General features: G+C 46.1%; 1 protein-coding gene across 2 annotated transcripts; it reads right to left on the bottom strand.

Annotated features, from left to right (window-relative positions):
* Positions 1-4,106: 4,106 nt before the first annotated feature.
* C1QTNF4 (C1q and TNF related 4) lies at positions 4,107-25,839 on the bottom strand. 2 transcript variants are annotated; one of them, XM_040327814.1, is made up of 2 exons: positions 25,596-25,839; positions 4,107-5,374 (listed from the first exon to the last, which is right to left on the bottom strand). In XM_040327814.1, the coding sequence occupies exons 1-2, from the start codon at positions 25,717-25,719 to the stop codon at positions 4,257-4,259; spliced, it is 1,242 nt and encodes a 413-aa protein (XP_040183748.1). In that variant the 5' UTR covers positions 25,720-25,839; the 3' UTR covers positions 4,107-4,256. The 2 variants fall into 2 exon arrangements, with proteins under 2 accessions (XP_040183748.1, XP_040183749.1); XM_040327815.1 differs by lacking the exon at positions 25,596-25,839 and adding an exon at positions 25,412-25,516.
* Positions 25,840-26,808: the final 969 nt, after the last annotated feature.

Here is a 26,808-nt window from a genome sequence, read left to right as displayed (position 1 = left end):
ATTAAAAATAAAGCATCTGATTGGTAGCTATCGCCCAATATTCAATTTTTCTTTATAACCTCTAAGGCTGCATTCACACCTATGCGTAGGCGATTTGCAGCGTTTTTTACCGCGATTTGCCGCGACAAATCGCAACGTTTTTCCCCGCGATTTGCCGCGACAAAACGCAGCGTTTTTCCCCGCGGTTTTGCACAGGTCATTGGCATCAATGTAAAACGCCCAAGCCGCCCGATTCGCGCGTCAAAAAAGGGTCCGGGACTTGTTTGAAATTCAGGCGTTCGGCGTTCTTTCGGTGTTCGACGTTTTGCGTTGGAGATGTGAACCATCTCCATAGAGAATAATGTTATTTTTCCCCTCTAGCGTCTTTGAGCGTCAAAACGCTCAGGTGTGAATGCAGCCTAATGCCGGGTACAGACGGTCGGAAAATCCGACAAGAAAAGTCTGATGTGAGCTTTTGGTCGGAAAATCCGACCGTGTGTAGGCTCCATTGGACTTTTGCTGTCGGAAATTCCAACAGGTTCTCTATTTTTCCGAAGGAAAAAGTTCCTATTGTAAATTTTGTTCACCTGTATGCAATTCCGACGCGCAAAAAAAAAACACGCATGCTCAGAATGAGCAGAACTGCCTATTGAACTTCATTGATCTCGGTTCGTGGTAGTGTTGTACATCACGCGTTCTTGATGGTTGGAATTTCCTAGAAGATTTGTGTGACCGGGTGTCTCCAACAAAAGTTTGAGCCAACATTCTGTCAGACAAAAACCACGGTTTTCTTGTCGGATTTTCCGACTGTGCGTACGCGGCATTAGGCTTCTAATTTTAGGTTTCTGAACAAATGTCAAGGTGTCAAGGGGTATGACTATGACCATTGTCACTTCTGATTTATAAACCTGTAGCTTGTCAATCAGCACCTAGCCCTGCCCACTGCTTTCTGAAACCCTCCCACTGTGAGCTGCAGTGTCTGCGAGGGGGAGCTAGTGAGACCCATATGAAGGGAGATTTTGCTCAGATAAGGTACGTAAAGGAAGTTTTTTGTTTACTTTATATTGTGTGTTATACATATACAGTACTTAAAAGTACAATAAAGCAGAAACGTGTAGACTACCTGGTCAGCTATATGTATAATTGATCTATTCTATCCATTTCTATAACATTCATTATCAAAGAAACCTTTAAGTTATGAAAGTTTGCTTTCTTCATATGAATCGCTTGCTTACAGTGTATGTTCAGGAGAGAAACGATATTGCAGAATTGTATCTAGCTACAGTCATAGCCAAGGACAAAATGGATTGTGTTATGCCGCGTACACACGATCAGTCCATCCGATGAGAACGGACCGATGGACCGTTTTCTTCGGTTAACCGATGAAGCTGACTGATGGACCGTCGCGCCTACACACCATTGGTTAAAAAAAAGATCGTGTCAGAACGCGGTGACGTAAAACACAACGACCTGCTGAAAAAAACGAAGTTCAATGCTTCCAAGCATGCGTCGACTTGATTCTGAGCATACGTGGATTTTTAACCAATGGTTGTGCCTACTAATGATCGGTTTTGACCTATCGGTTAGGAATCCATTTAAATTTAAAGCAAGTTTGCTTTTTTTTAACCGATGGTTAAATAACCGATGGCGCCCACACACGATCGGTTTTGACCAATGAAAACGGTCCATCAGACCATTCTCATCGGTTTAACCTATCGTGTGCATTAGTAGGCACAACCATCGGTTAAAAATCCACGCATTCTCAGAATCAAGTCGACGCATGCTTGGAAGCATTGAACTTCGTTTTTTTCAGCACGTAGTTGTGTTTTACGTCACCGCGTTCTAAAACGATCGTTTTTTTAACCGATGGTGTGTAGGCGCGACGGACCATCAGTCAGCTTCATTGGTTAACCGATGAAAACGGTCCATCGGTCCGTTCTCATTGGATGGACTGATCGTGTGTACGCGGCATTACTCTAATGCCCCGTACACACGACCGTTTTTTTCATCTGGAAAAAGTCAGATGAGAGCTTTTGGCCGGGAATCCCGACCGTGTATATGCTCCATCGGACTTTTTACAACAGGAAAAACATTCCCAGGAAAAAAGAAGAGAGCAGGATCTCTTTTTTCCCCGTCAGAAAAATATCCTAGCGGGAAAACTGTTTGGGCTAGATTCACGTACCTGCGCTTGTTCTTACGGTGGCGCAGCATATCGTATTTACGCTACGCCGCCGTAACTTACAGGAGCAAGTGCAGTATTCACAAAGCACTTGCTCCGTAAGTTGCGGCGGCGTAGTGTAAATGGGGCCGGCGTAAGCGCGCGTAATTCAAATGTGGAAGGGGGGGCGTGTTTTATGTAAATCTATGATGACCTGATGTGATTGACGTTTTGTACGGACGGTGCATGCATTGCTCCCAAGTACGCCGCAACGACGTATTGGTTTCGACGTGAACGTAAATTATTCGCAAACGACTTACGCAAACAACGTAAAAAATTAAAATTTCGAAGCGGGAACGACGTCCATAATTAAAGCGGTGTTTCACCCTAAAAAACAAGTTTCTAGCATGCCATCAAGCATACTAGCGCGAGCTACAGTATGCCTTTCTTTTCTTTTTTTTGAGACTCCAGACTCCCCGCGGGGAATGGGCGTTCCTATGCAGAGGGAAGATGATTGACGGCCGGCTATGGCGCGTCACGCTTCCCGAAGATAGCCGAAATAGGACTTGCCTCTTCACGGCGCTATACGGCGCCTGCGCACAGACATCGGAGCTGACTGCGCAGGCACCGTGAAGAGGCAAGTCCTATTTCGGCTATCTTCGGGAAGCGTGACGCGCCATAGCCGGCCGTCAATCATCTTCCCTCTGCATAGGAACGCCCATTCCCCGCGGGGAGTCTGAAAGTTCACTACGGCAGTAAACTGAGTACGGCGCCAAAAAATAAAATAAAGGCGTACTGTAGATCGCGCTAGTATGCTTGATGGCATGCTAGAAAAAAAAAAGTGTTTTTTTTAGGGTGAACCCCCGCTTTAACATTGGCTGCGCCTCCTAATAGCAGGAACAACCTTACGCCGAAAAAGCCTAACGTAAACGACGTAACTAAATTGCGCCGGCCGTACGTACGTTTGTGAATCGGCGTATCTAGGTAATTTGCATATTCTACGCCGAAAACAACGGAAGCGCCCCTAGCGGCCAACGTAATATTGCACACAATTATACGCCGCCGCATTCAAGTTAAGTCGGCGGAGGAAGCCTATTTTTTGAGCGTATCTGCCTTTGAGGCCCCGTACACACGACCGAGTTTCTCGGCAGAATTCAGCCAGAAACTCGGTCGGAGCTGTATTCTGCCGAGAAACCCGGCCGTGTGTACACTTTCGGCCGAGGAAACCGACGAGAATCTCGTTGTGCCAAATAGAGAACATGTTCTCTATTTCCTCGTTACTCAATGAGGAAATTTGGCTCGCCGAGATCCTTGGCGGCTTCACAAGAAACTCGACGAGCAAAACGATGTGTTTTGCTCGTCGAGTTTCTCGGCCGTGTGTACGGGGCCTCAGAATCGGCGTAACGATACGCCGGCGCAGATTTGAAATTACGGCGGCGTATCTGCAGATTCGCCGCCGTAATAGCTACCTGAATCTAGCCCTTTGTCTGTATGCAATTTCAACGCGCAAAAAAAACGTGCATGCTCTTGTCGTAGTGTTGTACGTCACCACGTTTTTGACTGTCGGAATTAGGTGTGACCATGTGTACGCAAGACAAACTTGAGCGGAATTCCGTCGGGAAAACCATAATTTTTTTTTTTTCAACGGGAAAACAGCTCATGTGTACGGGGCATAAATGAACCTGTAAGGCCTCGTACACACGACAGAGTTTCTCGGCAGAATTCGCCGAGAAACTCGGTCAAAACCCGGATTCTGCCGAGAATCTCTGTCGTGTGTACACTTTTGGCTCGATGGAGCCGCCGAGGAACTCGACGAGAAAATAGAGAACATGTTCTCTATTTTCTCGTTGTCCTCGTTGTTCTATGGGAGAAGCCGGCCCGCCGAGCTCCTCGGCGGCTTCATCCCAAAACTCGACGAGGAACTCGACGTGCCAAGCACGTCGAGTTCCTCTGTCGTGTGTACGGGGCCTAACAAAATGAGTAGTGTAATAAGCATACATGTGTATCACAGGAAAAAGTGGATGAAGCTAGTCTTATTTAAAGTTTTTTTGTGGCACTGCTAAGCACATGCCTAGTTCCTCTACTGTCACGTAAAGGTCAATTACTGTGGCATTATCCATTAAATTTCAGTGAGAACAATTTCTGACTTTTGCCTTGTTTCAGGCATTGGCTGCTTGGGAGCCAATTCTGGGTAGACCAGGAAACCAGTGAAGGTAATGTACTTTCCATGGTTGCTGTAGGCGCCATACCCTTCGCGCTTGTGGCTGTAAAGCCACACCGTGTCTCCAAGCTGTAGAGACAACATTATACTTTGGCTTTGCATCTCTCGTTTTTTGGAGTGACTGTCATCATAAATCATTGCCTGAACCTCGTTCTGGTTCTTCATCAACTTAACAGACATGGTTTTGTAGGGCATTTTTCCTATGGTGAAAGAGAAATAATAGGCCCCCGCCAAACGGCACCAAAATTCTCCAGAAGACAAATTGAAATCACTTCCAATATTGACAAACTCTGTGTCAAAAGTGATCGGCAGATGCTGTGTCTTTCCTTCATCTGATCCAATGAGGCTTTTGGTTCGCGCAACTGAAAAGGCTGACCGAGGATCTCTGTTTACTATTGGTTGGTCGGCTGCCATTGCATTCTTGTTGTAGACTTCGTTGTGCTCTGAGGAACTCTCTCGAGATGTCACCGTGTTTTGCGAGTCTTGCAGCTTGTGGTTGTCACTGCCGCCCTGGAAATAATAAGATGTATCTGGGTAGATTAAGTAGCCGTTAAAGGTCGTATAAGGCCCAACATTGCTGTAGAGGGCATATTTTGGATCTCCATGTAGCCGAAGCCAAACCGTATCTCCATAATCCAACTGCAGCATTGCGCTCTGACTGGCAACTTTGCGCTCATTGTGATGATGTTCATCGTAAGCGATAACCTGGACCTCATTCTTGTTCTTCATTAGCATTACTGAAAGGTTCTTCTTGGGGAACTTCCCGACAGTGAAGGAAAAGTAGTAAGCCCCAGGAATGCGGCATCGGAAAATGCCAGCCTTTGGGTCAAAGTCCGCCCCGATGTTCACATAAACCTTGTCGAAGGTGATGACCATTTCAGGGCCCCCTTCCATGCTGCTTGTACGGGCAACGGAGAAAGCTGAACGGAAATCGGTTCCCAGGGCCAAAGGAGAGAGAACAAGTAGCTGAGCCATCAGCCCGAGAAGAGAATGAGTGCCAAGGGAAAACATTTTGCCTAAGTGAAAGAAACAAACATAAAGTCACATTTTCTAAAGCACAAAAATAGACACTACAACCTTGTTTAAATGGTCAGCAAAGCAACTGTATTCCTTGCAAGCATGAATTTTGAATTAGGTAACACTAGTCTGTACATTAACCACTTGCTTACTGGGCACATAAACCCCCTTCGTGCCCAGGCGAAATTTCAGCTTCCGGCACTGCGTCGCTTTAACTGACATTTGCGCGGTCGTGCGACGTGGCTCCCAAACAAAATTGACGTCCTTTTTTCCCCACAAATAGAGCTTTATTTTGGTGGTATTTGATCACCACTGCGGTTTTTATTTTTTGCGCTATAAACAAAAAAAGAGCGACAATTTAAAAAAAATATATATATGTTTTACTTGTTGCTATAATAAATATCCCAATTTTTTTTAAAAAAAACTATTTTTTTTCTCAGTTAAGGCCGATACGTATTTTTCGACGTATTTTTGTAAAAAAAAAAAAAAAAAGGTCGCAATAAGCGACTGGTTTGCGCAAAAGTTATAGCGCCTACAAAATGGGGAACAGAATTATGTTTTTTTATTATTATTATTTTTTTAAATAGTAATGGCGGCGTTCTGCGATTTTTATTGAGACTGCGATATTGCGGCGGACGTATCGGACACTTTTGACACAAATTTGGGACCATTCACATTTATACAGCGATCAGTGCTATAAAAATGCACTAATTACTGTATAAATGTGACTGGCAGGGAAGGGGTTAACACTAGGGGGTGAGGAAGGGGTTAAATGTGTATCCTGGGTGTGTTCTAACTGTGTGGGGGGAGGGGGGTGACTGGGGGAGGTGACCGATGCTGTGTCTCTATGTACAAGGGACACAGATCGGTCTCCTCTCCTCTGACAGCACGTGGAGCTCTGTGTTTACACACAGAGCTCCATGTCCCTGCTGTGTTACCGACGATCGCGTGTACCCGGCGGACATCGCGGCCGCCAGGTACACGCATCGGCTCTTCAGCGATGCGCCAGGACAGTGTTTACCCGCTGCGCGCCCCCCAGTGGCGCGCGGCTAATGCACATAAAAGGACGTCTAAAGACGTCCACTTGGCACTTGAGAGCCGCGCTGTGGACGTCTTTTGTCTATAGCGCGGGTCTCAAGTGGTTAAGGCCCGGATTCAGATACAATTGTGTATCTATCCGCGGGCGTAACGTATCTCAGATACGTTACGCCTCCGTAACTTAGAGCGCAAGTTCCGTATTCATAAAGAACTTGCGCCCTAAGTTACGGCGGCGTACCGTATGTGGTCCGGCGTAAGCCCGCCTAATTCAAATGTGGATGATGTGGGCGTGTTTTATTAAAATTACTTGTGACCCCACGTATTTGACGTTTTTTACGAACGGCGCATGCGCCGTCCGTGAAAGAATCCCAGTGCGCATGCTCGAAATTACGCCGCAAATCGTCAATGCTTTAGACGTGAACGTAACTTACGTACAGCCCTATTCGCGAACGAATTACGCAAACGACGTAATCGTCGGAAAATCTGACGCTGGCCCGACGTCCATACTTAACATAGGATACGCCTCATATAGCAGGGGTAACTTTACGCCGGAAAAAGCCTAACGTAAACGACGTAAAAAAATGCGCCGGGCGGACGTACGTTTCTGAATCGGCGTACCTAATTAGCATATTCCTCGCGTAAATCGACGGAAGCAACACCTAGCAGCCAGCGTAAATATGCAACTAAGATACAACGGCGTAAGAGACTTACGTCAGTCGGATCTTAGCCAAATTTCGGCGTATCTTGCTTTCTGAATACAGAAAGAAGATACGCCGGCGCAGCTTTGAATTTACGCGGCGTATCTATAGATACGCCGACGTAAATTCTTTCTGAATCTAGCCCTAAATATCGTGGGCCAGATTCACAGCGGAGATACGACGGAGTATCTCAGATACTCCGTCGTATCTCTCAAAGTATCTATGCGACTGATTCATAGAATCAGCTACGCATAGATAGCCCTAAGATCCGACAGGTGTAATTGTTTTACACTGTCCGATCTTAGGATGCAGTACCGCGGCCGCTGCTGGGTGGAGTTTGCGTCGTATTCCAGCATCGGGTATGCAAATTAGCAGTTACGGCGATCCACAAAGGATTTTCGCGTTCGGTACGTCGTCGCTAGTATAGTTTCCCGTCGCAAATTTAGGCGTCGTTTGACCTGCCCTAACTTTAGACAGCACACATATGTGCTGTTTAAAGTATGGCCGTCGTTCCCGCGTCAAAACGTAAAAAAAAATTTGTCTTGCGTAAAACGTCCGGGAATACGAAAGTACGCTACGCACGTCGCATGTCGTCGCCGTTCGAAAAAATGACGTCACTTCGCGCAAAGCACGGCGGGAAATTCAAAACGGAGCATGCGCAGTAGGTCCGGCGCGGGAGCACGCCTAATTTAAATGGCACACGCCCCTTTGAATTACGCGAGCTTACGCCGGAGGCTGCCAGCGTAAGTTTTCACGCAAGTGCTTGGTGAATCAGGCACTTGCGATGAAAACTTGCGGCGGTGTAACGTATCTACGATACGTTACGCCGCCGCAATTCTACGTGAATCTGGCCCCTAGTGACCACATTAGTGCATAATGCTTGGGAACCTGTGCATTTTTGAATGGCATGTAACTTCATGGTGAACCCTAACATCCATAAAACAGAACTCCAGCCAAAAATAAGATAAAAATGAAAAGTCCAATTAAAATATAAAATAACAAAAGCAGCTTTGCTGCAATATTTACCTTCAATCAAGAGATTTCCCCTGCATTACTTTTTTCTGACACGTCTTCAGTCTGATGGCCAGCATCATTTAACTCATGTCTTCTGAGTGACCTGCCCCATCATGTGACTGGACAGGGAAAGGGAAAGCAGTACAATGATGAGCTCATCACTCTTAAGCCTCATACACACGATCGGACTTCCATCAGACTTTTCCGTGGATTTTGGTCCGAAGGGGCGTTGGCCGTGAACTTGTTCTGCACACGGCAGAACTTTTTCAGCCAACATTCACCAAATCACGTGTTTTTTCAGCTCTTTACCGCCACCCTTTGGGCAACTTCTGCTATTGTTGTCTGATCTTTAGCATTGGTTCTGAGCATGCGTGTTTGTACTTTGGACTTTTGTGTGCACACGATCGGATTATCCTCCATCAAACACTTGTTGCTGGAAAGTTTGAGAGCATGCACAGCGAACATTTGTCCATTGAAAAACTGAAAACAATTGTCCGATGGAGCATACAGACGGTCGGATTGTCCGATAAAACACCGTTGTCAAAAATTCTGATTGTGTGCATGGGCCTTTACACAGCTTTCTCCACCAATCAGCTTGCTACTTATCAACATATGAACTAATTGGCTCTCTGTACTGCTTTTTTTCATTCTCCAGGTACAAGGACCACATGAGGCTGATGCAAGGTGCAAATTTACGTGATTACACTGCTTATATTTAAAAATAAATTTTGAATGTATTTCTGATTACCGAGTTCATTTGTGTCTTTTATAGCTTTGAGTTCAGCAATTTATTAATTAGGTTTACTATTCCTGGTAAGCAGAGTCAGTAACAGCCAGGTACAGATGAATACTGATGGAAAGACATAAAAAATGGTGGCATATTTGGATCATTACCCCAGGTTACATTGATGAGAACCAGTCATGAAGCCATGACTAAGCGTATACAAGAACCTGAATATTATTATAACTGTGCAAACTTACTTATAATAAATAATCTTCAGGTTTTTTTTTTTTTTTTTTTACTTGCTGTATTTCCTTTTGTCTGTATTTGATTCTAGCTTATGTCCTGGCTTTTTCTGACTTCGGGCCAGATTCTCTAAGAATCTGCGTTGGCGTAGTGTAAGCCATTTACACTACGCCACCGCAACTTACTGGAGCAAGTGCCGTATTCCCCAAACACTTGCTCCGTAATTTGCGGCGGCGTAGTGTAAATGGCCCAGCGTATGGCCGCATAATTTAAAGGGGGCGGCTTGTATTCAAATTAAGCCCCCCCCCCCCCCCCGCGCCGATTGAACTGCGCATGCGCCGGGCTGAAAAATAGCCCAGTGCGCATGCTCCAGCTCACGACGGAAAACGTCAATGACGCCGACGTGAGCGTCATTGACGTAAAGTCGTATTCAAGAACGACTTAGGAAAACGATGTAACCAACGGAAAAAGACGCCATACTTAACATGGCATACGGCGGACTGGCGTAAGGTTACCCCTCATATAGCATGGGTAACCTTATGCTTACGGAAACGACGTAAGCGACGAGTACGCAACGCAAATTTGTTCGGGAATCGGCGTATCAGGCTCATTTGCATAGTCAAATGAGAACTGAACGTAAACGCCACCTAGCGGCCGGCGTTGCATTACATCTAAGATCTGACGGTGTAAGTGACTTACACCTGTCGGATCTTGGCTGTATCTATGCGAAAATGATTCTAGGAATCACTCGCATAGATACCCGGGCTCAGAAACAGAGATACGACGGAGTTTCCTGAGATACACCGTCGTAACTCTTCTGAGAATCTGGCCCTTCCTGTTTAAATCCTGCCACCAGCCACTATCCAAGTAGACTGTCTTGGTGACCATGAGAGACCCCTATTAAGCAGAGTTGTGGTAATTGGTGAAGCTTGTCCCTGAAGTCAGGCCATAGTAACTAAATCAGAGAGGAGCTACTTTTCTAGGTAATAACGATTACATACTGTATATATAATAGTGTATGCTGGACAAGAACTTTTGTTGTCGGAAAATTTGAGAACCAGCTCTCAAATTTTTGATGTCGGAAATTCCGACAGCAAATGTTCGATAGAGCCTACACACGGTCGGAATCTCCGACATAAAGCTCACATCGAACATTTGTTGTCGGAAATTCTGACCTTGTGTACACGGCATTAGAGTAGCCATTTTCAACCACAGTTCTGTTGAACCCTGGGGTTCCTTCAGAGATTGTTGAGGAATCCTTGAGCTGTGGCTCATTGACCTCCCATGCATAGTTCCAGGGACTAATGCCACTTGGCAAAGCCAGTTGCAGGACACAAGTGATGACTTTAGCTGTCTGCAAGGGTGGCAGTCTTACCACTGGTCACAAATGTAAAGGGGCATTTATCCCACTGTGACCCCTGATGAATTCATTTTACCAGAGATTCCCCAAGACCTGAAATTTTTTTTTCAAGAGTTCCTCTGGGCAAAAAAGTTGAGAAAGGATGCCTAAAGCCCTGTACACACGATCAGTTTGTCCGATGAAAACAGACCGATGGACTGTTTTCATCGGACAAACCGATCGTGCATGGGCCCCATCGGTTTGTTTTCCATCAGTGAAAAAAAATAGATACATTTTTCCTATGGATAAAAAAACGGTAGAAGAAAACGATCCACGCATGCTCAGAATCAAGTTGACGCATGATCAGAAGCATTGAACTTCATTTTTCTCAGCACGTCGCAGTGTTTTACTCCACCGCGTTTTGGCACAGTCGGATTTTTGACTGATGGTGTGTAGGCAAGACTGATGAAAGTCAGCTTCATCGGATATCCGGCGAAAAAATCCATCAGGTTAGATTCCATCAGATATCCGATCGTGTGTACGAGGTTTAAGTGTACAAAGGTTTATTTTTGGTATAAAGTCCATTGGGAATTCCGCCGGGAAAACCTAGAACCTGCTCGTTAAGTTTACCCGTGTACAAACGCCCAGGTTTCCCGTCGGAAAAACTGCGGGGAGAGCTTTGTCCAGGAATGCCAGCCGTGTGTATGCTTCTTTAGCAGTGTTTCCCCATAGGAAACACTGCGAGAATAGGTTCTCTATTTTCCCGCTGGAATTCCCGGCAGTTTACCTGTCGGGAAAACTGCGAGGAAGCATACACACGGCCAGTTTTCCCAGCCAAAAGCTCTCCTGGCAGGAAAACCAGTCGTGTGTACGAGGCTTGCTGGTGTGACGCAACTGTGCTGGTGTGACGCAACTGTGCTGGGGGGTGGTAGAGCTCTCACTGCTGGGATTCCTTAACATTACTGACAACCCATGACAGATCAAGCCTTCCTATGCTCCACCCAGATCAGGTATACCCATAACGCAGGGGCTGCTCTTCAGCGTTTCTGTAATCAACAATACTCTGCATCGCTATATCTCTCCCCTGAGTGATTCTCAGTCTAATCACATTCATTTCTATTGTGATCATGACTCGTGAGAGTGCTGAGCTTTACAACTTAAAGATCTGTGATCAAAGACATCACATTCCCATGAGTGGCAGTAAGCGGCAGACTTCGGAGTGAACCCAGAGGGGGGTGCAGTGTGTCTCCAAGGCAACCGCAGACTGGAGGGGTCTTATATTGCAGGGAAAAAGAGAAGTGCCAGAAAAATATGTTCAGGATCTCACAGAGAACAAGCCTTCCCAGTCTTTTCCCAGCTAGGATGCCATTACATATCCTTTCTCCCAGCCATGAGGAATCCTGACATTCAGGGGAGAATATCCTTATTCAGAGATTAGATCACACATTTCAAAGGCTTTTTTCATCTTACCACTTGGCAGATCATCTTTATTTATAGACAGTGAATGTTCCCACTCATTAAATGAGGATAAGGAAATAATGAGAGTGCAGATTCCTTAAAAGCCGACTTGCATAGAAAGCCATATTGAAGCGTTGGCATGAATAATCGTAGCTTTTTCTGTAAAGATATACAAGTTGTCCAATTTCTGTACAAATAATATATACACTATGGGCCAGATTCACATACATTTGCGGCCTTGTAACGTAACCCGTTTACGTTACACCGCCGCAAGTTTTCAGTTTTAGTGCCCGATCCACAAAGCACTTACCTGGAAACTTGCGGCGGTGTATCGTAAATCCGTCCGGCGCAAGGCGGGCCAATTTAAATGGGCGTGTGCCATTTAAATTAGGCGTGCTCCCGCGCCGGACCTACTGCGCATGCTCCGTTTCGAAATTCCCGCCGTGCTTTGCGCGAAGTGACGTCATTTTTTCGAACGGCGACGTGCGTAGCGTACTTCCGTATTCCCGGACGTCTTACGCAAACGACGTTAATTTTTAAATTTCGACGCGGGAACGACGGCCATACTTTAAACAGCAATACGTTTGCTGAGTAAAGTTAGGGCAGGTCAAACGACGACTAACTTTGCGACGGGAAACTAGACTAGCAGCGACGTAGCGAACGCGAAAATCCGTCGTGGATCGCCGTAACTACTAATTTGCATACCCGACGCTGGTTTACGACGCAAACTCCCCCCAGCGGCGGCCGCGGTATTGCATCCTAAGATCCGACAGTGTAAAACAATTACACCTGTCGGATCTAGGGGCTATCTATGCGTAACTGATTCTATGAATCAGTCGCATAGATACTCTGAGAGATACGACGGAGTAGCTGAGATACTCCGTCGTATCTCTTTTGTGAATCTGGCCCTATATTACCAAAAGTATTGGGGCACCTTCCTTTACACACACATGAACTTTAATGGCATCCCAGTCTTAGTCTGTAGGGTTCAATATTGAGTTGGCCCACTCTTTGCAGCTATAACAGCTTTATCTCTTCTGGGAAGGCTGGCCACAAGGTTTAGGAGTGTGTCTATGGGAATGTTTGACCGTTCTTCCAGAAGTGCATTTGTGAGGTCAGGCCCTGAATTTGGACGATAAGGCCTGGCTTGCAGTCTCCGCTCGAATTCATCCCAAAGGTGTTCTATTGGGTTGAGGTCAGGGCTCTATGCAGGCCAGTCAAGTGTGGGTTTGATTTTAAGGGGTTGGGCTCGGCCCCTTAGTTCCAGTGAAGAGACCTTGCTTTGTGCACTGGTGTGTAGTGTTGAGCGGAATACGCCATATTCGATTTCGTGATATATCACGAATATATAGCCTAATATTCGTGAAATATTCGCTAAAATCGAATATTCGTGATATTTTATCAAAAAAAAAATTTTTGCGAAATTTCGCTAATGCGAATGCGAAACTGATTGCGAAATTTCGCTAATGCGAATGCGAAATTGATTGCGAAATTTTGAAACATTCAATTTCACCTGCCCTTTGGAAAAAGTGTGGTTTTACGTAATGGACCCTGCAACTAACAAGGTATTAATAAAATAAATACATTATTATATAGATTTGAGGGTTTACTTTGACCAATTTGTATATTGATTAGTTTAATAAATATTGAATAACCATAGATTTGGAAAATACAAGTAAACCGTTTACGTTGACATCTCTTAAATGTCTTTATGTTAAACAGTTATTATTCTCATTAAAGAGGTGAAATGCAAATGATGATGACACGGGACAAAAGATGGAAAATTCTTTGAAGATGTGATACACTGGAAAAACGCACAGAAACACTCCACTCTCTCCTATGACAACTGTGGTAGGAGAACTCTGATTGGCTCTGATGCAAAAGAAGGGCAGAGAAAGTATTCGCGAATATTCGGAAATCGAATATTCGCGATTGCGAATATTCGGCAACATAAAAGGATCGCCTCAGCTTAGCTACTCGGCCCAGTGTCTCTAATCATACCAGCAATGCTTTTAGACGTCGATGGAGATCACTAGGATGTGATCTGTTTTAAAAATAAAATTGAAAAAATACGAATATTCCGAATAGCGAATATTGGCCGCGAAATTCGAGTTATTCGCGAATATTCGAATATGCCATATTCGTAACGAATATTCGCAATGCGAATATTCGTGAGCAACACTACTGATGTGCAGTCATGTTGGAACAGGAAGGGGCCACTCCAAACTGTTTCCACAAAGTTGGGAGCATGAAATTGTCCAAAATGTCTTGGTATGCTGACACCCTAAGAGTTCCCTTCTAAGGGACCAAGCCCAACCCCTCCTCTTCCACCAAATTATTTGGACCAGTGCATAAAGCACAAGGTTTAGACACACTCCTAAACCTTGTGGACAGCCTTCCCAGAAGTAGGGCAGAGGTTGGTGCCAGTAGAGCACTGGATGGTGTAAGTAGGGCAGAGGTTGGTGTCAGTAGAGCACTGGATGGTATAAGTAGGGCAGAGGTTGGTGCCAGTAGAGCACTGGATGGTGTAAGTAGGGCAGAGGTTGGTGTCAGTAGAGCACTGGATGGTATAAGTAGGGCAGAGGTTGGTGCCAGTAGAGCACTGGATGGTGTAAGTAGGGCAGAGGTTGGTGTCAGTAGAGCACTGGATGGTATAAGTAGGGCAGAGGTTGGTGCCAGTAGAGCACTGGATGGTGTAAGTAGGGCAGAGGTTGGTGTCAGTAGAGCACTGGAGGTAACACAAATCTGGTGTTCCAACGCCATATGTCCATCTGTCCAAAAATCACCCACATAACCACTTGAGTCCAAGGACAGAGGATGTTATCTTTAGCTGCCTACCCGAATTGCTTGGATTAGTTGCTTGCTGCTCTCCTGGCAAGCCAAAAACTGCCCAAATCAAAGGGAAAGTGTAACCCTCTACTAGCTGTGCCCATCTCAGTGTAAAATATGCAGGTCATGAGCATTTCTGCCGGCAGATCACAAGCTCCACGCAGCAGGATGAGTTTCCTCCACCGAGACCTGCAGTCAGTGTGATTAATTGCAGAAGGGAATCCGCTTCCTAATATTTTCTTTGGTTAAACTAGCAAAGACAAGGCCTGCGCTTCCCTGTCTGGGTAATGAAGATGTATTGGTGGAAGAGGAGAGACCATGCATAGTGCTCTATATTTCCTGACACCTGGCCAGCCAATGTGATAAATTTCAAAGTGGCTTGGAGAGATCAGGCGGGTAAAGCTTTGATTTTTCTGTCCTGTATAAAAACAAGCTGACGATTAATTCTACCGATTCTATCACTGACACTGAACAAGTACATTAAAAGAGAATGGATGGTGTGTAGTTCAATGGTTCACTCAGTGACAGTGGTGGCAGCTCCATTAGGGGCGCCGCCCCTCTACTTTATGGGCCACGGCCCCATCTACATGCAAGGCTCCAGACGCATAGATTTCAATGTTTTTTTTTAAGCACATGAGTAGAGCCTGAGACTCTAATTAGCTTCAAAAGGGGTGGGCTCAGGGCGTAGAGCACTGCGCCCTGATCCCACCCAGTTGTGTAATAATACCAAATTATATTCAGTGTTGTCTTCCTGCTTCTCCTCCCAGCCAATAAGGAAGCAGGTCTTAAGACCCGATTAGTCGAGAGGAGAAGTGACCGTATTGGCCAGGAGCAGAAGCAGAGGGAAAGCCACCGAGGAGACGCAGAGGGAAGCCGCCAAAGCTGCCCACGGACTGGATGGGGTAAGTGTGGGGCCGGTTGGTGGATGGGCGAGCAACGGGGGGGAAGATTGTTCGCTGATTGAACGAGCGATGGGGGGTGGGTGGTTTGATCGGTCAACTGGGTGGGGGGGGGGGTCTGTTTGCCGCCTACCCCCCCAAAAAAAATGGAGTATCAACCGCCTTGGCTTAATGAGTTACACGCACATGAACTTTAATGGCATCCCAGTCTTAGTCTGTAGGGTTCAATATTGAGTTGGCCCACCCTTTACAGCTTCAAAAGCTTCAACTCTTCTGGGAGAGCTGTCCACAAGGTTTAGGAGTGTGTCTATGGGAATGTTTGACCGTTCTTCCAGAACACACAGATCCACGTCCTGTCAGGCCTCGTACAGACGATCGAACACGTCCGATGAAAACGGTCCGCGGACCGTTTTCATCGGACATGTCCACTGGGAGATTTTGGTCTGATGGCTGTACACACCGTCAAACCGAAATCGCCGCGGACAGACAGCGCGGTGACGTGGCGGTGACGTTGAGACGCCGCCACGTCCGCAAACCAGGAAGTAAAATGCTTCCACGCATGCGTCGAATCACTTCGACGCATGCGCGGGATTTCGGGCCAGCGGACATGTCCAATGAGTCGTACTGACCATCGGACATGTCCGACGGACAGGCTTCCAGCGGACAAGTTTCTTAGCATGCTAAGAAACTTTTGTCCGCTGGAAACCTGTCCGCTAGGCCGGAAAACTGTCCGGTAGGCCCTACATACGGTCGGACATGTCCGCGAAAACTGGTCCGACGGACCAATTTCAGCGGACATGTTCGGTCGTGTGTACAAGGCCTTAGGGAGAGGAGACCGATGGTGTGTCCCTTGTACATAGGGACAACCAACGGTCACCTCTCCCAGTCAGTCCCCTCCCCCCACAGTAAGAATCACTCCCTAGGGAACACATTAACCCCTTGATCGCCCCCTAGTATTAACCCCTTCCCTGCCAGTCATATTTATACAGTAACCAATGCATTTTTATCGCAGGGATCGTTGTATAAATGTGAATGGTCCCAAAAATGTGTCCGATGTGTCTGCCGCAATATCACAGTCACAATAAAAATCGCTGATCGCCGCCATTACTAGTAAAAAATAAATAATAATAAAAATGCTATAAATCTATCCCCTATTTAGTAGGTGCTATAACCAATCAATATACGCTTATTGCGATTTTTTTTTTACCACAAATATGTGGAATAATACATATCGGCCTAAACTGGGGAAAAAATATGCTTAAAAAAATGGATATTTATTATAGCAAAAAGTAAAAAATATTGGCCTTTATTCATAAAGAACTTGCCTGTAAAGTTGCGGCGGCGTAGCGTAAATCTCCCGGCGTAAGCCTGCCTAATTCAAATGATCCGGGTAGGGGGCGTGGATCATTTAAATTAGGCGCGTTCCAGCGCCGAACGTACTGTGCATGCGTCTTCCCTAATATTTCCCGATGTGCATTGCGCTAAATGACGTCGCAAGGACGTCATTGGTTTCGACGTGAACGTAAATGGCATCTAGCCCCATTCACGGACGACTTACGCAAACAACGTAAATTTCTAAATTTCGACGTGGGAATGATGGCCATACTTAACATTGGTTGCCCCTCATATAGCAGGGGCAACTTTACGCGTCGCAAATCTAACGTAAACGTTGTATCTTCACTGCGTCGACCGCGCGTACGTTTAGGAATTCGCGTATTTTGCTAATTTGCATACTCGATCGGGAAAACGACACCTAGCGACGAAAAAAAATTATCGCATTTAAGAACCGACAGCGTAAGAGCCTTACGCCTGTCGGATCTAATGGTTATCTATGCGTAACTGATTCTAAGAATCAGTCGCATAGATACGACGGCCCAGATTAGGACTTACGACGGCGCACATGGTGTTGCACCGTCGTAAGCCCTTTCAGAATCTGGGCCTATGTGTTTTTTTTTCAAACTTGTCCCTCTTCTTTTGTTTATAGCGCAAGAAATAAAAAATACAGAGGTGATCAAATACCACCAAAAGAAAGCTCTATTTGTGGGGAAAAAATTATGAAAATTTCATTTGGGTACAGTGTTGCATGACTGCGCAATTGTCATTCAAAGTGTGACAGCGCTGACAGCTGAAAAATGGCCTGGGCAGGAAGGGGGTGAAAGTGCCCTGTAGGTAAGTGGTTAGTCTAGAGTGGGTGTTTTTCACTCGTGGAGGTGTTGGTGGAAACTTTCCTTAATATCCGTGAAACTGAACCATTTCGGACTGATTTTCCCTCACTTATACGTTGCAGGACTGCGGCATTGGGACTTTATTATCTTAATTGCACCATTGGTTTCCGCACTTGCTATTTGATATTGTTTGATCTTTTTAGCGCTGCTTTTGTGTGTTTTGAGGAAACTAGGACTGTTAGATCTCATCCAGCGCACTCAGCTCTTTTAGTTGCCAGAAGCAGCGCTGTCCCCGCTGACTGTTACTATATCAGATATCTTAATTGCTGTAAATTTACAGATGTTTTAACTAGGACACACCAGAGCGCCGGGAGTTTTCTACAACTGTGTCCTTATTAGGAAATCCACAGCTATGAATTTGTATGTGTCCCAATTGTTCATATAAACCTAAATCTTATATCTAGGCAGATATAAAAGTCACGGGTCCTGCGAGCTCCGGGACCGTGCCCGTGGGACCCGCGGACTCGATGTCTGCCGGTGTCCCGCGATCGTGTCAAGGAGAGGCAGAACGGGGGGATGCCTGTGTAAACAAGGCATCTTCCTGTTCTGCCTAGTGACACGACACTGATCTTCTGCTCCCTGTCAGATTCACGTCGAATTTACTCCCTAAGATACGCCGGGTCCATTCATGCGATGTGAACGTAACTTACGCCCAGCCCCATTCACGTACGACTTACGCAAACGACGTAAAATACGACGCTCATTTACATATTCGACGCGTAAATCTACGGAAGCGCCCCTAGCGGCCAGCGTAAATATGCACCCAAGATACGACGGCGTAAGGAGACTTACGTCGGTCGTATCTTGCAAAATTCAGGCGTATCTCAGTTCCTGAATACCGCGCATAGATACGACGGCGCACATTTGGACTTACGACGGCGTATCTGGAGATACGCCGTCGTAAGTCCTTTCTGAATCTGGCCCTATAACTTTTGCGCAAACCAATCAATAAACGCTTATTGCGATTTTTTTTTTTTTTAACCAAAAATATGTAGAAGAATACGTATCGGCCTAAACTGGAGGGAAAAAAAAAATTATATATATTTTGTGGACATTTATTATAGCAAAAAGTAAAAAATATTGTTTTTTTTTCTAAATTGTCGCTCTATTTTTGTTTATAGCGCAAAAAAATAAAAACCGCAGAGGTGATCAAATACCACCAAAAGAAAGCTCTATTTGTGGGGGAAAAAGGACGCCAATTTTGTTTGAGAGCCACGTCACACGACCGCGCAATTGTCAGTTAAAGCGACGCAGTGCGGAATCGCAAAAAGGGGCAAGGTCCTTAAAGCGGAGGTTCGGCCATTTTTTTTTTTTTAAAAGCCAGCAGCTACAAATACAGCAGCGGCTGACTTTTAAAAAATGGACACTTACCTGTCCAGCTCGCCCACGATGTCAGCAGCCTCGGCTGAGCAATCCTTCGGTCCTCGGCTGCTTCCGCCGCCATCCTCGGTGAGGGAATCAATAAGTGAAAGCGAAGCAGTGCCGAATCGCAAAAAGTGGCCCGGTCATTTGGCAGCCAAATCCTCCGGGGCTGAAGTGGTTAATACAAGAAATGCGTTTTTAATTCAACCAGTGTAAGTATCTGCTTTTGATTTGGTATCAGCCTCCAGTCATACGCCACCTGGAGGAAATGAGTTGAAGAGGTTGGCTGTCAGACTGACCACATCTAGTGGTGAAAAAGAAGTACTGCAAGGGACAGCTCTGCATTGAAGTGAGTATTGCTGCGAAACCTTCTTTTTCAGTTTAAAGCTCTCAGCACATGAACAATAGTACATATTGTTTATATATAGGCTGATTCAGTAGTGGAGATTCAGGATTTATATCTCTTTCTCAAAGTATATTTAAAATAATTGTGTTTGCAAATAAATAATATACAAAATTAGGTTATTTTTGTTGTTGTTTAGAAACCATAAAAGCTTGCTTAGTAGGCGCGCGTATACACAATTCTTGAATACTGGTAATATAAACGCATTAGGAGGTACTTGAATTTAACTACCACACACCAGGGGGTAATTGCTGCACATTCAATTATAAAGGGATAGTTGATTAAATATGAATGAGAAACGACTAGCAGTCATTGTAGTGACAAGCGCATAACGATGTACAAACTGCTGGAGCTTACGTTGACCAATCAGAATTTCAGTTTGCATCAGTACAGACCAGTAAATAGAATGAAATATGATTAATGACTTGTTGCTATGATTTAAACACTGAGGGGTAGATCCACAGAGCGAGTACGCCGGCGTATCTACTGATACGCCGGCGTACATTCAAATTTCCCGCGTCGTATCTTTGTTTTGAATCCTCAAACCAAGATACGACGGCTTCTGGGTTAGATCCGACAGGTGTACGTCTTCGTACGCCTTCGGATCTAAGATGCAATTCCACGGCGTCCGCTGGGTGGCGTTCACGTCTTTTTCCGCGTCGGGTATGCAAATTAGCTATTTCCGACGATCCACGAACGTACGAGCGGCCGTTGCATTTTTTAACGTCGTCTGTAGTCGGCTTTTTCGGGCGTATAGTTAAAGCTGCTATTTCGTGGCGTATAGTTAAACCTGCCATGTTAAGTATGACCGTCGTTCCCGCGTTTAATTTGAATTTATTTTAATTTTTTTTGCGTAAGTCGTTCGTGAATCGGGATGGACGTAATTCACGTCTATGTTAAAAAAAATGACGTCCTTGCGACGTCATTTAGCGCAATGCACGGCGGGAAATTTAGGGACGGCGCATGCGCAGTTCATTCGGCGAGGGGACGCGCTTCATTTAAATGAAACACGCCACCCTACTCACCGATTTGAATTAGGCACCGTTACGCCGCGAGAGATACACTACGCCGCCGTAACTTACGGCGCAAATTTTTTGGGGATTCAAACCGGCCTAAAGTAGGTTACAGCGGCGTGCCGTATCTCACATACGCTGCGCCGATCTATTTGTATGTGGATCTACCCCTGAATATAATGTTTACTTTGGACCAGCCTAATAAGTATATCTTGTCATATTTATTTCCTTTTGAAAAGTGTATGGAAAGGTTAGAACTAGGGATGCAAGTCGCACTGCAAATAATTGCATGCAATTTGAACAGGAACGCGGTGCGATTTCTGGCTGAATTGCATGCGGGTTTCCTCCTGTGTGATCCCAGGCTTGTCATAGTACAGTTGACACGGGAGCGGTGCAGGAAACCTCCCTACCTGATGGGTTCCACCGGCTCCCATCCGTCGCGTCAGTCAGGTGCCGATGCGCGTGCCTGGCGGCCGCGATGTCCGCCAGGCACACGCGATCGGCGGTCATGGCGACAGGGACGTGGAGCTCTGTGTGTAAACCAGGGTTTGACAAATTTGCTTGGAATCTAGGAGCCAGCTAAAAAAGTTAGGAGCCAGAAGACGCACCCCGTCCCGACGAGCTTGCACGCGGAAGCGAACACATACGTGAGCAGCGCCCGCATATGTAAACGGTGTTCAAACCACACATGTGAGGTATCGCCGCGATTGGTAGAGCGAGAGCAATAATTCCAGTCCTAGACCTCCTCTGTAACTCAAAACATGCAACCTGTAGATTTTTTTAAACGTCGCCTATGAAGATTTTAAAGGGTAAAAGTTTTTTTGGCATTCCATGAGCGGACGCAATTTTGAAGCGTGACATGTTGGGTATGAATTTACTCGGCGTAACATTATCTTTCATAATATTAAAAAAAATGGGGATAACTTTACTGTTGTCTTATTTTTTTAATTAAAAAAAGTGTAATTTTTTCCCAAAAAAGTGCGCTTGTAAGACCGCTGCGCAAATACGGCGTGACAGAAAGTATTGCAATGGTCGCCATTTTATTCTCTAGGGCGTTTTTTTCTTTTTGCCCACCTTCCAAGCCAAGTCGCCAGGATGCTATTTCTAGTCGCCATGGTGACCTGGTGACCGGGATTTGTCGAGCCCTGGTGTAAACACAGAGCTCTACGTCCTGTCAGGGAGAGGAGACCGATGGTGTGTCCCTTGTACATAGGGACAACCATCGGTCACCTCCCCCAGTCACCCCCCACAGTAAGAATCACTAATTAGGGAATACATTAACCCCTTCCTCGCCCCCTAGTGTTAACCCCTTCCCTGCCAGTCACATTTATACAGTAATCAGTGCATATTTATATCATTGTTCGCTGTATAAATGTGAATGGTCCCAAAAATGTGTCAAAAGTGTCCGATGTGTCCGCCGCAATATCGCAGTCCTGACAAAAATCGCAGAGCGCCGCCATTAATAGTACAAAAAAAAAAATGTCATGATTCTATCCCCTATTTTGTAGACACTATAACGTTTGCGCAAACCAATCACTATACGCTTATTGCGATTTTTATTTTTACCAAAAATATGTAGAAGAATACGTATCGCACTAAACTGAGAACATTTTTTTTTTTTTTTTATTGGATATTTATTATAGCAAAAAGTAAAAAAATGTGTTTTTTTTTCAAAATTGTCGCTCTATTTTTGTTTATAGCGCAAAAAATAAAAACCGCAGAGGTGATCAAATACCACCAAAAGAAAGCTCTATTTGTGGGAAAAAAAGGACACCAATTTTGTTTGGGAGCCACGTCACACGACCGCACAATTGTCATTCAAAGCGTGCTGAAAGCTGAAATTTCACCTGGGCAGGAAGGGCAGTATATGTGCCCAGTAAGCAAATGGTTAAGGATGAAAAAACACAAGGGTTTATAACCCCCACTACATGGCACTTGTTTTAAGTATAAAATACATTTAAAATAAGCTGTTCTGAGTATTTTCAAGCTGCAGTGTGCAAGAGACCTATAGGTGCAATTAATACAGCAAAGTGCAATAACACTATGGGGTAGATTCAAATAGCCTGGCGTAAATCTCTGCGGGCGTAGCGTATCTCAGATACGTTACGCCGCCGTAACTTAGTGAGGCAGGTTCTGTATTCAGAAAGAACCTGCGCCCTAAGTTAAGGTGGCGTAGCGTATGTGGTCCGGCGTAAGCCCGCGGAATTCAAATTATCCATGTAGTGGGAGTGTTGTATGGTATTGAAGGCTGACCCCACGTAATTGACGTTTTTGACTAACGGCGCATGCGCCATCCGTGGACGTAACCCAGTGCGCATGCTCCAAATTAACCCGCAACAAGCCAATGCTTTCGACGTGAACGTAAATTACGCACAGCCCTCTTCGTGAACGACTTACGCAAACGACGTAATCGGCGGAAAATTCGACGCTGGCCCGACGTCTATACTTAAAGCGGTTCTCCACCCTAAAGTGAAGTCACGCTGATCGGAACCCTCCCCCCCTCCGGTGTCACATTTGACACCTTTCAGGGGGGAGGGGGGTGCAGATACCTGTCTAAAGACAGGTATTTGCACCCACTTACGGCCCGGCATTCAAAAGACGGGCATTGCGTCACATCTTGTCGTCCCCCCCCCCCCGTTGTGTGCTGGGAACAATCGGCTCCCAGCACACAGCGGGAGCCAATCGGCGGGCGCGGCACGACTCGCGCATGCGCCGTAGGGAACCGGGCAGTGAAGCCGCAGCGCTTCACTTCCTGGTTCCCTCAGCGTGGATGGAGGGGGGAGCAGCAGGGCGACGAGCGATCGCTCGGGCTCTGCTGCGGACGGCGCTGGACTCCAGGACAGGTAAGTGTCCTTATATTAAAAGTCAGCAGCTGCAGTATTTGTAGCTGCTGGCTTTTAGACTCTATTCACACCTGAGCGACAGCCGCGTTCGGCGGTAGCGGCGTATTTTGCCGCGAGTGTGAAACTTTCAATTTTTTTTTTTTTTTTTCAAAGTCTTCCCATTGCTGTCAATGGGCAAACGCCAATGTCGCCTGAAAAAAAGGGTCCGGGACTTTTTTTCAGGCGACAGGCGTTCGGCGTCTATGAGATGTGAACCATCTCCATAGACAGCAATGGGAATTCTCCCCTCTAGCGGCAGAAGCGTCCGGCGTCGGGCGTTTTGTCGCTCAGGTGTGAATGCAGCCTTAATATTTTTTTGGGGTGGAACATCCGCTTTAACATAGGATACGCCTCCTATAGCAGGGGTAACTTTACGCCGGAAAAAGCCTAACGTAAACGACGTAAAAAAATGCGCCGGGCGGACGTACGTTTCTGAATCGGCGTATCTACCTAATTTGCATATTCCTCGCGTAAATCGACGGAAGCGCCACCTAGCGGCCAGCGTAAATAGGCAACTAAGATACGACGGCGTAAGAGACTTACGCCTGTCGAATCTTAGCCAAATTCCGGCGTATCTTGTTTTCTGAATACAGAAAAAAGATACGCCGGAGCATCCTAGAAGTTACGCGGCGTATCAATAGATACGCCAGCGTAACTTCTTTCTGAATCTACCCCACATTTTGTTTCATAGGGCCAGATTCACAAAGAGATATGACGGTGTATCTACAGATACACCATCCTATCTCTGACTTACACTGGTCCTATCTATGCGCCTGGTTCATAGAATCAGTTACGCATAGATAGGGCTAGATCCGACAGTGTTACACTGTGTTACACTGTCGGATCTTTTTTTTAATTAAAAAATGGCGCCGGGGGCGTTCCCGCTGATTTACGATAAATAATATGTAAATCAGCGAGATACGCAAATTCACGAACGTACGCGGACCCGTCGCAGTGTTCTTACGTCGTTTCCGTAGCGGTTTTCCCGTCGTATACTTACCCCTGTTTTTAGCAGGCGCAGCCAATGTTAAGTATAGCTGGCGTTCCCGCGTCGAATTTGAATTTTCCAACGTCGTTTGCGTACGCCGATTCACGAACACGCGCGTCGCAAGTCCCGCTCACGTCGAAACCACTGACGTCCTAGTGACGTCAGTGGGAGCAATGCACGCCGGGAAATTCCCCGGACGGCGCATGCGCATTTAAATCGGCGCGGGAACGCGCCTGATTTAAATAGTACACTCCCCTAGCCACGGAATTAGAATTCCGCCGGGGGATTTAGGATCCGCCGTCGCAAGTTTGGAGGTAAGTGGTTTGTGAATTAGCCACTTGCCTCCTAAACTTGCGGGAGCGGATCTTAATTCACGTAGATCGAGCGGATCTATAGATCCGCTGAGCTACGTGAATCTGGCCCATCGTCTTGATTATACCAGAGTGATGAAAGGGTTAAATCGGAGCAGTTGCTAAGGGCTAAGGACAGCGCGTTTCACAATTTTTACTTATTGGCTAAAATATACGAAGTTGTCGTCTGTAAAACATTAGCAGATGGTTGATTATTGGACGCCCCCTCTCTCTCTCACACACGCACATTCCCTATAGTGATAAGGCTGCTATGGAATCATTATGTTGTATGATCTATACTCATTGCAGGCTGTCACACACATACTAGTCAAGGAAAATAACATATTTCAAAACAGGAAAGCATCTGTGGCACTGCCAGTCCCTGGGTGATTTAATAGTACTTGTCAGACTGATATGAAATATAGCAATCAGGACAGCGAGAGGGGACAGGATGGCATTCCCAATCAATTACAAGAGGGAGGCTGATGAGAGGGGACAGACAGGCCAGGGATGCCGCAGGGGATGCCATGCACACACAGGATGGTGGTATAAATGCAAAGGGTGAAGGTACCTGGTGCAAGGATGGAGATAGGTTATTCTTGCAGCTCTTCTCCTTGGCAGGTACCAAAAGCTCTGCTCTCATCTTCCAGCATCCTCCCGCCTCATCCCCCTCTCCTCCCACCCACACATCTTTATTTCTTGCCTCCTCTGCCCCCCCCCCTGTGACCCAACATCCCCCACCTCCCTGCACTTACCTGTTCTGCTGGTCACCAGCCTCTCCTCTTCTCTCTGCCTGGTGTCTCCTGGAAAGATTTGGCGCAGCCTGCGCTGAGAAGGGGGGCGCTGGAGGGAGGGGGGGGCACGTAAGGGGGTCCACATACACAGGGCACAAAATCATGGACAGGTAACAACACCAGACTTGTGTGGGACGAAGACGATTGTGGAGGCAGACGATCGCACATGTGTAGAGGGGTGTAAGGAACAACAGACGGGGGCGACAAGGATTATTCACAGTCAGCGCACGTCTTGTTTGCTAATCCATGGGCTGCAGAGGCAGAGAAAATGCATGAAATCTCACATTTAGTAAGGATAGATAGATAGGTGTATTGGAGCGAGTGAGAAAAGGAAAAGAGAGAAAAGAATAGAATGTAGATAAAAGAGAGAGGAGGGAGCAAGAGAAGAAAAAAAATAAAGTGATAATGGGATAGAGATATATAGCCAGATTTAGGTACGGCGGCGCATCTTTCCGGCAGCGTATCGTATCGTATTTACGCTACGTCTCCATAAGTCAGAGAGGCAAGTGCTGTATTCACAAAGCACTTGCCTTCTTATGCCGCGTACAGACGGTCGTTTTTTGTGATGAAAAAAAACAACGTTTTTGAAAACGTCATTTAAAATGACCGTGTGTGGGGGAAAACGTCGTTTTATGTCTTCTGAAAAACGACAAAAAAAAAATCGAACATGCTCGAATTTTTTGTGTCGTTTTTCAAAACGTCGTTTTTTGTGTCAATGAAAATGATAGTGTGTGGGCAAAACGACGTTTCAAAACGACGTTTTTAAACCCGCGCATGCTCAGAAGCATGTTATGAAGCTAGCTTCAATGGAAAAGAGTGCCGTCGTACGTGCTGAACGTAACCGCGCTTTGCTAGAGCATTTTAAAAAACGATGATGTGTAGGCAACGTCGTTTTTGAAAATGAAGTTTCAAAAACTGTGGGGGGTCTGTATAATGTGCAGGGGTTCAGAGCTGGGGTGAGGGGTCTGTGTAATGTGCAGGGGTCCAAAGCTGTGGGGGGTCTGTGTAATGTGCAGGGGTTCAGAGCTGGGGTGAGGGGTCTGTGTAATGTGCAGGGGTCCAAAGCTGTGGGGGGTCTGTGTAATGTGCAGGGGTCCAGAGCTGGGGTGGGGGGGCTGTGTAAAGGGGAAGGGGGCCAGAGCTGGCATGGGGGCTGTGTAATGTGCAGGGGTCC

The sequence above is a fragment of the Rana temporaria genome, chromosome 11 (assembly GCF_905171775.1).
Source record: "Rana temporaria chromosome 11, aRanTem1.1, whole genome shotgun sequence".
In the NCBI taxonomy this organism is placed as follows: domain Eukaryota; kingdom Metazoa; phylum Chordata; class Amphibia; order Anura; family Ranidae; genus Rana; species Rana temporaria.
The sequence above is the reverse complement of the archived record's forward strand: the minus strand, read 5'-3'. Positions and strand labels throughout refer to the sequence as shown.

Coding starts and splice junctions, on each gene's coding strand:
- C1QTNF4 (XM_040327814.1), bottom strand. CDS start 25,719: ATGTGGACCCCCTTACGTGCCCCCCCCTCCCTCCAGCGCCCCCCTTCT. Junction 5,375..25,595: donor GCTGGTGACCAGCAGAACAG/GTAAGTGCAGGG, acceptor TCTTTCACTTAG/GCAAAATGTTTTCCCTTGGC.